Source organism: Oryctolagus cuniculus, chromosome 2, assembly GCF_051225735.1.
Source record: "Oryctolagus cuniculus isolate XC-2025 breed Fujian yellow rabbit chromosome 2, ASM5122573v1, whole genome shotgun sequence".
Lineage (NCBI taxonomy): Eukaryota > Metazoa > Chordata > Mammalia > Lagomorpha > Leporidae > Oryctolagus > Oryctolagus cuniculus.
Window position 1 is genome coordinate 72,158,196 of NC_142868.1, and position 9,527 is coordinate 72,167,722.

At 40.3% G+C, this 9,527-nt stretch overlaps 1 protein-coding gene across 4 annotated transcripts; it reads left to right on the forward strand.

Moving 5' to 3' along the window:
* Nucleotides 1–209: 209 nt before the first annotated feature.
* ZFP42 (ZFP42 zinc finger protein) lies at nucleotides 210–7,041 on the forward strand. 4 transcript variants are annotated; one of them, XM_017338717.4, is made up of 3 exons: nucleotides 210–606; nucleotides 2,260–2,340; nucleotides 5,422–7,041. In XM_017338717.4, exon 3 carries the CDS (start codon nucleotides 5,512–5,514, stop codon nucleotides 6,409–6,411), a length of 900 nt encoding a protein of 299 aa, XP_017194206.3. In that variant the 5' UTR covers nucleotides 210–606; nucleotides 2,260–2,340; nucleotides 5,422–5,511; the 3' UTR covers nucleotides 6,412–7,041. The 4 variants fall into 4 exon arrangements, with proteins under 4 accessions (XP_017194206.3, XP_008249070.3, XP_089183389.1 ...); XM_008250848.5 differs by having other exon boundaries at nucleotides 212–606; nucleotides 5,419–7,041; XM_089327263.1 differs by lacking the exon at nucleotides 210–606 and adding an exon at nucleotides 626–820 and having other exon boundaries at nucleotides 5,419–7,041.
* Nucleotides 7,042–9,527: the final 2,486 nt, after the last annotated feature.

Below are 9,527 nucleotides of genomic sequence, written 5' to 3' on the forward strand. Positions count from 1 at the left end.
TGTTCAGGGAGTAAACGCTGCCTCCGCCGCTTGATTTTCATTTTACTAATAAACGAGGAAACCTCAAAGGAAAAACGCGAAGAATAATTCATTTCGCCCCCCTATTTTGCAATCCAGGTGGAGAGTTTTCATAACACGCATTTTCCATGAACTTTTTGAAGACCTCTCCTAAAACACGCTGGAATTTGGATTACACCCACCTTCACCTGTTCACTAGACGCTGACTGCACGCATACCACGAGCTCAGGCCACGGCATTCCAAGGCGTTCGCGCCCGCGTGGCCGAGGCCTGGTGAAGGTGACCGCGCCGGGCCAGGGTGGCTCCGGGGCGGTCCGCCCCGCCGGGTGCCCTACGGGGCGAGGAGCAGAGCCACGCCCACTCCCCTCCCTGCTGCACCCTGGACGTTCAAACCGAATCCCCGCTGGGTTCAACTGTAGGTGCAGCCTGATTGGAATGTGGTCGTGAGAAAGGAGGGTGGATCCAACCGGCGGAGCTTAAGACCGAGTGCGGCTTCTCCGGCGGCTGGGCCCGAGCAGCCGGCGCTTCTTCGTCTTCCCTCAGGAAGAAGGGGCAGCAGAGGAGTTCAGGGCGCGTCGCGGTGGCTCGGTAAGTCTCGTCCCACGTACTGCGTTTTCCTTCCGATACTGGACGGGCAGAGGGAGGCGTGAGTTCACCACGCACACTGCGTCGGTCAAAAGGTCTAGAAAACCGCGGCGGGCAGAGTCTCCTTCTAGAACCAGGCCTTGGCGAACTGGCAGCGTTTAGACGGCGCGCCCCGACGACTGTGTTTTGGGCCTCCTGCCTCCGACTTTAAAAGCGGGTAACGAAGAAAAGCAATATACTTTCAAGAAAGCGGATTTTGGGTTGAAATTTCCTTGAGGTTGCGTTTTTTTATTTTGCTTCAAAATGTATTGTATATACATATTATATTTAATTACAACGTGTAGCTAGGTGTGTTTATATTAAAATGCTTATTATTATTAAGATGGCGGACCCATCTTCCCCGTCTTTTTCTCTCCACGTGTCTCTGGAAATGGCACCGCTACCCACCCCATTTACTTCAGCAGAAAAAGAGAAGATAAACACCTAGGACAGCTCTTTCTCAATTCCCGTTTCCCTTCCCTCTCCATGGGGCCCAGCAGCAAGTTTGGAAGGTTTTTTTTTTCCTTCTGTTTTTCCCGCCCTGTTTCGTTTCCTGTCCACTGCCACCCCCTGCTCCAAAACACCAGGAATCCTTTCTTGAATTACTAAACGGCCTAATCCGTTCTCCATTAACGCAAGCCCCAGCATGCTGTCCTTTTGTTTGAAAGCCTGGAAGGGTTTCCACTGGCCTTGGAATGAAATGCAAATGGCGCCGGGGGCACTGGAGCCCATTCACCCCCGGGGGTGGGGGCTCCACTTCCTGTCTGACCGCCACCTTGTTTGCCGCCATATCCTGTAATCAAGATGGCTTCCATCTCTACCACGGTGCTAATCCTTTCGGACTGGCTGCTGCCGCCCTACTGGTAATATTCTTATGGCTGCTTGCTGGCACTTTTGCAGATCCAAGTCTATAATATTCCTTCCTTGGAGGCCTTTACAGACATTGATTATAAAGATGCCCTCCCCTAGTTACGTGGCCTCATATATTCTGGATTTCTTCCTTAGCATTTTTCTAAATCTAAAACTATTTTATTTATTTACCGTTCGCAATCCATCTCAAGCGAATTTAACCTCCTTGTTAACCAAGGGTCTTTTTCACTGCTCTGTGTTCACCACCTAAACAATGTTTGGAACTAAGTATTTGATGGAAAAGTAAATAATACACCTCTATGCCAGTTGAAGTAATATAAAATTAGATTTATCATACACTATGAAGTACTCATTTAATGTGCACGTTTTGTACTCATGCTTATCCATGTTTATGTAGTTATTTTCATTAAGAGAATGCATGTCATGTAAAGTTTGCCATAGTAAATTAATAAATTACAATTCAATTGTATATGTCATTCTCATAAGTTTGCATATTGCTGTGAGATATAAAGAATCTAGTTTAGAAAAATAAGGGCTGTACTGGGACCTTGGTAGATTTATAAAGATGATACTTGTCTCCCCAACGACGATCCCTTAGAAAACATCGTTTTAGATTACACTTCCATCACTGATAGCTGTTTGAAACTTATACATTAAGTGTGCCTAAAGTTCCAGTTAATAATATAGGATTGCTGAGTCAGATTCCAGTACCATAACTAATATGTATTTGTCCATTCATTTCATTAGACAAACGTACTAAGTGCCAGGACGCCTGTGAACAAACGGGAGAGGCCTTCGACCTCATAGAGCTTCCCTACAGTCTAGCAGGTAAGATGAACCTTAAATAAGCAACATCAAGACCTCTCATCAGTGTAATAGGATCATTTAGCTTTCAAGTCTAACTAAGCCCAAGAACCAAGGAAAGCCTGACTGAAGAAGTGATAGTGAAGTTGAGACCTTTGTGTTCTTCTTGACACAAGCTCTAGGGAGTGAGGAGGATGGGTAGTAGAAGAACATATTTGGTAGGGTGATTTAATGCTTTATTAGGGGAAGAGCTTAGTATGGCTGAATACTGAATTAGAAGACCTGGAGATGGCATGAGACAAGCTTGGGGAGAAAAGCAGGAATCAATCAAATTGTAGTTTTACATGGACTAACTGTGAGAAGGGCTATATAAACATTTTAAGAAATTTCAACGTCCTTCTTTAGCAATTAAAACATGTTTTGTTTTTATTCTGTTTATATTTTTTTGCCAAAAGTAAGTGATGTGCTTCTGTTGAGGTTATTTCTTTAAATGTGGCTAATTTGCAAGTATTTTCAAACTTAATTTTCACCCCACTGCTTTCACATTAGCCTCTTTAAAAAAAAAACACATTTAATTTATATTCTTGCAGCAAAATATCACAATAAAGAGATTTTTTATCAAACAGTCTCTTAGAAAAGCAGTAATAATGTATTAATACTATACTTTTTAAATGTTCTTGCTTCTACATTTTATTTATTTATTTACTTTGACTTCAAAGGAAGACAGAGTTATGCTATTCACTGGTTCACTCTCCAAATGCCTGCAACAGCTGGGGCTGGACCTGGCTAAAACTGGGAGCTGAGAACACAGTATAGGTCACCTGTTGTGGGTGGTAGGGACTCAATTACTTGAACAATCACCTGCTGCCTATGAGGAGCATCAGAAGTAGAGCCTAGACTCTAACACAAACACTAAAATATGGGATGCAGGTGTCCCAAGCAACTTCTTAACCACGACACCAAACAACCATCACACTTTTAGGTTTTTAAAAATTTATTTGATTTACAATGTGACAGAAAGTGAAAGGGGCGGGGGGAGGGAGAGAGATCTTCCATCTTCTAGTTCACTCTTCAAATGCCCACAAGAGCTAGCTAGCTATCCCAGTATCCCAAGTGGGTGGCAGGGGCTCAAGTACCTGAGGCATCATCTGCTGCTTCCCAGCTATATTGTCAGGGAGTTGGATGGGAAGCAGAGTAGCCATGATTCCAACTGACACTCTGATATGGGATGTGGGCTTACCAAGCTGTGTCTTAATAGGTGTGCCACAACTCCCTGTCACCACCCTCCCCTCTTTTAAATTTTTTTTAATGTATTTATTTATTTGAAAGGTGAAGTTACAAAGAGGGAGAGGCAGGGGCAGAGAGAGAATAATCTTCACTTGCTGGTTTACTTCCCAGGTGACCTCAACAGCCAGGACTGGGCTGGACTGAAACCAGGAGACAAGAGATTCTTCTAGGTCTCCCATGTGGATGCAGGGGCCCAAGTTCTTTGACCATCTTCTGCTGTTTTCCTAGGTGCATTAGCCAGGGTACTTGGTCAGACGTGGAGCAGCAGGGACTCTGCTTGGTGCCCATATGGGATACCTGAGCTACAGGCAATGGTTTAACCTGCTATGCTACACTGCCAGGGAGTTGGGGGGGCCCTTTTAAATATTTAAGGAAATGGGAGACTGGCTTTGTGGTGGAGTGGGTGAAGTTGCCACTTGTGATGCCTGCATCCCATATGGGTGCTGGTTTGAATCATAGCTGCTCCATTTCTGATCCAGCTCCTTGCTAATGTGCCTGGGAAAGCAGTGGAAGAGGACCCAAATCCTTGGGCTCCTGCACCCATGTGGGAGACCCAAAAGAAACTCCTGGTTTCAGTCTAGCCCAGACCTGGCTGTTACAGCCATTTGGGGAGTAAACTAGAGGATGGAAGATAATTCTGTCTCTCCCTCTATTTATCTATAACTGTGCCTTTCAAATAAATAAATCTTTAAAAAAAAAAAAGGGGAAGGAAAGAAATGGTGGAAATCTGTTCAGGACCAATTACCCTTGGCTTTTATTTTGGCTTGTACTCCTAAAAGATGGAAATGTTATGTATTTTGTGTGTTGTGTTCTCTGGATTCTCAGAGCAATGTGCAGACTGCATACTCTATATCAAACTTGTTCTTATAGAATGAATCAAAAAGTGATAAAATAACGTTAGCTCTCCTAGATTTCCACATTTGAAATGTGCCATGAACTGGACTAAACACTTTGTATAATTTAATTTCAGTTTCACAGTAGTATTACATAAGAAAACAGACTTGTAATGAGTGTTATGGCACAGCAGGCTAAGCCACTACTTGGGACAGCTGCATCCCATATCAGAGTGCCTGGTTCCAGTGTTGACTAGTCCACTTCTGATCCAGCTTCCTGCTCCTGTACTTGCTGAGCAACTTGAGTCCCTGAAACCCACTTGGGAAATCTAGTTGGGGTTGCTAGTTGTTGCCTTCAGCCTGGCCCAGCCCTGGCTGTTGGGCATTTTGGGGAATGAACTCATGGATAGAATATTTCTTTCTCTCCTGCTCTTTGTCACTCTGCCTCTCAAATAAACAAATAAATATTTAAAAGAAAAAAAAATAGATGTGTCTTTCATGTCTCTCTCCCTTACTTCCTTCAAGTTTTTAAGCAACTGCCACTATCTCAATAAAGATGTGTCTGAGTGCGGTATTCAAAATTTTAAGTCCTTACTTCGCATCGGCCCTTAGGTTTACTTCATAGCATTTAATCACCCTCTCTTATTTACTTGTGTTATATAACCATGAGAATGTCTACATCTTGGAGGCATATTTTTGTAGTCTACTTACTGGTGTATCACAGGCAATATGTAGCCTAGAATAGAGCTAGCACATACTGTATGCCCATTAGATGTTTGGTGAGCAATTTGAGAGGTCATATTTCTTGCAGTGGGACCCAGATAAAATCTTACCCTAGAGCTCGTTGTCTTTATCTCTTGGGGAGTGTTTCAAAGATGTAAATCTAGCCATTCTGTGATGGAAAAGTGAGTTCTCGGTTATTTTTTGAGGTCATTTTCTGACTCGTCGGAATATATTTTAACTAAAGGTTATTATTATAAAGCAGGTGTTTGCTGAAGACAACCAGTTCACTACCTCCTGGAAGTGTTTGGTATTTTCTGGTGCAAACCTTCAAGGAGGAAGCAAACAGGACAATATGAGCCAGCAACTGAGGAAAAGGGCCAAGACTAGTGGCCGGAAGGGCTCTGGTGGAAAAGCCCTCAGGAGTGCTAAACCAAGCCAAGCCCAGCAGGCAGAAATGGAACCTCTCAACACGACATGGGCCTTCCGTGATGATGTGCCCTGTGAGACTGACCAACGAACTGTAGGAGAGGATGCCTTCCCCGACTGTTACATAGAATGTATAATCAGAGGTGAGTTTTCTCAACCCCTCCTGGATGAGGACTCACTTTTTAAGTCTTTTGACTATTTTAAGGAAGGATCGGAACAGGAGCTTTCTCAACAGGTTCTTGAAGCAAGCTCTCTTCTTGAATGTTCTTTGGGATACATGGAAAAGGGTGCAGAGCAGGAGCTTCCTCAGCAGGTTGTTGGAGAGAATGTACTTGGGTATTCTGAGTACATGACAGGCAAGAAGCTCCCTCCTGGCGGAATACCTGGCGTTGACTTATCAGATCCGAAACAACTTGCAGAGTTTGCTAAAAAGTCAAAAGAAAATAAAGAAAGTAATGCTCCAGAAACATTCCCTTGTCCTCAGAGTGGATGCACAAGAAGATTGAGTAACAGAGCTTCCCTGAAAAAGCATCTCCTTATTCATGGGCCCCGAGACCACGTGTGTGCAGAATGTGGGAAAGCATTCTGTGAGAGCTCGAAACTAAAACGACATTTTCTGGTTCATACTGGAGAGAAGCCCTTTCAGTGCACTTTTGAAGGATGTGGAAAGCGCTTTTCCCTGGACTTCAATTTGCGTACACATGTACGCATTCACACTGGGGAGAAACCTTTCGTGTGTCCCTTTGAAGGTTGTAACAAGAGGTTTGTTCAGTCAAATAATCTGAAATCTCACATCTTAACTCATGCAAAGATAAAGGATCAGTGAAATAGAAGATGGAAAGTAGGTCCCCAACAGGATAAGCATATTAACAGAGAGGAGTGACTGGGTACACTTGATTTTAGAAATGCCTCTTCGAGTATTATTTCTAGGAAGGAGTATTTTAATCAGTATTACAACTCTAAAGGCGTATTTTTTCTGTTAACTAAAGTGCACCTATACTTGGTGATATCATTTTCAGAACATTGTGTATTTACAATGTGCTTCCAAGAAGAGGGTCAGTGATAAGCTTATTTCAAAATCATAGTTTTTATTCTATTATGGATGATAATATTATGAGTGATTGGCTATCATACTGATTTTTGTATACAATGAATGTGAAAATAACTTTGATTTTCAATTTTGTAATTTCCAATTATTTACCTTTACCTTTTATAAATATACTTCATACTACCTGTGATAATTCTGAAGAATGAAAATTTTATAGCACAGTAAATAAATGAGTAGTTAAGCATCTTCAAGTTAAATATGTTTTATTTTTTGTTTGCTTCTTGTCATGCTGTCACAATTTGAAATCATAGATATGAGTGTTGGTTTGGTTTTGTTAATAGATATTTCAAAATAAAAGGACAAAGACTTAGAAATCTGCATTAAAAAACCAAAGTGTGCATGGAAAAAGATGCTTCATGTGATCTTTAAAATTAACAAAAGGTTGCAAAGACTGATGTTCTGTATTGGCATCAGATGGGGGAAACATTACTGTTACATATGTTTGGTTGAGATAGAAATCACAGCCATTTTGGAAGGTATTTTACAAGTGTGCTGTTATCCTGCAAAAGGGTTGGCTTAAACAACAGAAATTTATTATCTTGTAGTTCTTAGAGGTTAGAAGTGAAAAATCAACATGTTGTCTGGATTGGTTCCTTCCGAGGGCTGTGTTCTCATCTTCTCTTGTTCCTTGGTTTGTAAATGGCTGTCTTTGTGTTTTCCATGGTGTCCTCTATCCTCACATCTCTGTGCCTGTCTGTATCCAGATTCCCTTTTACAGGTGCGTCAGTCATACTGCATTAGAACTTGCCCTAGTAGCTTCATAGTCCTTTAAAAAGAATCATTATAAATAGTCAGGTATAGTTAAAATACCCTAATAGCTATTGTAAGTTTAAAACCTTTTAAGAAAAAAAAAAACACACACAATATGGTTGAATCAACCTTAAGATGACTTGGTTTTAGAAATGTCAAAATGAAGAATAAATATATAAATTAAGTAAAAATAAAGGACTAAAGTTGTTTCTATAAACTCTTACATTTAACTTGTATTTAAAATTTATAATTTTGTATGGCATTTCAACCATTTCTGTAAAAATGTGGGTCTTCAGTCTAAATAAAGAGGACCATTGAGAACATAATCCATTTGTAAGTTTGGAATTTTTTCAAATACCTGCGCGTAGGATTTAGGCTCTGAATTTGGTGTTTGATCAAAATGATGGAACATATGTTTGTCTAATTTTTGCTTTGGCAGCAGTGTATTTGATTTGGTTCTCCATGGATTTGTGCTTCAGAGCTGAATGATGACATAGCAACTCTGAAGCCTAAGCAAAAGACAGGATTAAGTAGGGAGCCAGCAAGACTAGACATGTCAGTAGCTCAGTTTAGGCCATAAGCTCTGGAGAACTGAGACTTGGGGAATCAAAAGGGATCAAGATTGGATCCTTTTCCTCCCAGTGGAAGCTGTTCTAATTTTATAGATTCCTCTTTCTGGAGTTGAAGTATTCAAAAGCTCAGTATTTATAGTCCTAAAGATTAAATGTGTAAGAGTAAAAATGGCAATCAGAAAATGCTCGTGTATCTGGATTTCAAGGCTTAGTTAAGTCCTGATTTGGGAATAGGATGTTACTTGGCTAGCTGTCTAGCAATTTTTTTTGTTTTTTTACCCCCAAAGAGGTATCCTAAAATTACGAAGAATGTAAGGGCAGGAAGGCATATGAATGCAGTGAAATAAGGAAAAGGAAGTTTAATTAACCTGAGTATGTCACTTGAAATCTTTGTTAATGTTTCAGAAAGAAATGTATAAATAAATAAGAATGAACACAATGTAAGTAAATATACATCCAGAGAAAACTGACAAAGGAAGTCAGTCCATCTAGAGATTTACATGCTTCCAGATACTGGTATTTTAAAAAGCCCAAACCTTGATGAATAAATGGCTGTTTTTGTGTTTTTTACATTGGCATTTGCATTCATGATCTAAATCCTTCTCTTCCTTTTTGGTTTTTGTTTTTAATACTCAAAGATCAGTAGTAGGAAGGTTTCACTACAGAGATGTTTTCTACAAAAACTGAAAATCTTAACACTTATTTTTAAACTTTTCTAAATATTCAATGTGTACAACATAATGTCTTGATATAGATAGTGAAATGATAACTATTATTAAGCAAATTAAATCCACAGTTACCTGCGCGTGTAGTAAGAACACCTAGAATCTACTCAGCAAATTTTCAGAACATAATACCATGTGGTCAGCTTTTATCCTCAGGCTGTACATTAGATCTGTAGACTTACAGTACATAGATTTGTACTTACACTGCAACTTTGCAGTCTTTGCCTATTTCTTTCTCCTCTACTTCCCCACCTGCTCACTATCTTCCTACTCTCCGTTTCTATTTATTCTATATTTTGTTTTACTTAACACAGATAAATGAGATCATGCAGTATTTTTCTTTGTTAAGTATGGATAATATTTTATTGTATTTATATAGCAGTTTCTTTGTCCATTCATACATTGATATACACTTGGGTTATTTCCATATTTTGGTTACTGTAAAATATGCTGCAGTGAACTTTGGCATGCAGATATCTCCATGGGATTATAATTTCATTTTTTGAGGGTATATACCAACAGTGGGCTTGCTGGGTACTATCATAATCCTATTTTAATTTTTTTGAGGAACTTTATGCTGTTTTACACAATGTTCATACCAATTTATAGTTCCACCAACAGTATACAAGGATTTTTACAACCTCATCAATACCTGTTATCTATAAGATTTTGTTTATTAATTTGAGAGAGAGAGTTACAGAGAGGGAGGGGCAAAGAGAAAGGTCTTCCATTTGCTGGTTCACTCCCCAAATGGTCACAATGGCCAGAATTGAGCCAGTCTGAAGCC

Bases quoted from the DNA above. Each gene is read 5' to 3' on its own strand.
- ZFP42 (XM_017338717.4), top strand. From the start codon at position 5,512: ATGAGCCAGCAACTGAGGAAAAGGGCCAAGACTAGTGGCCGGAAGGGC.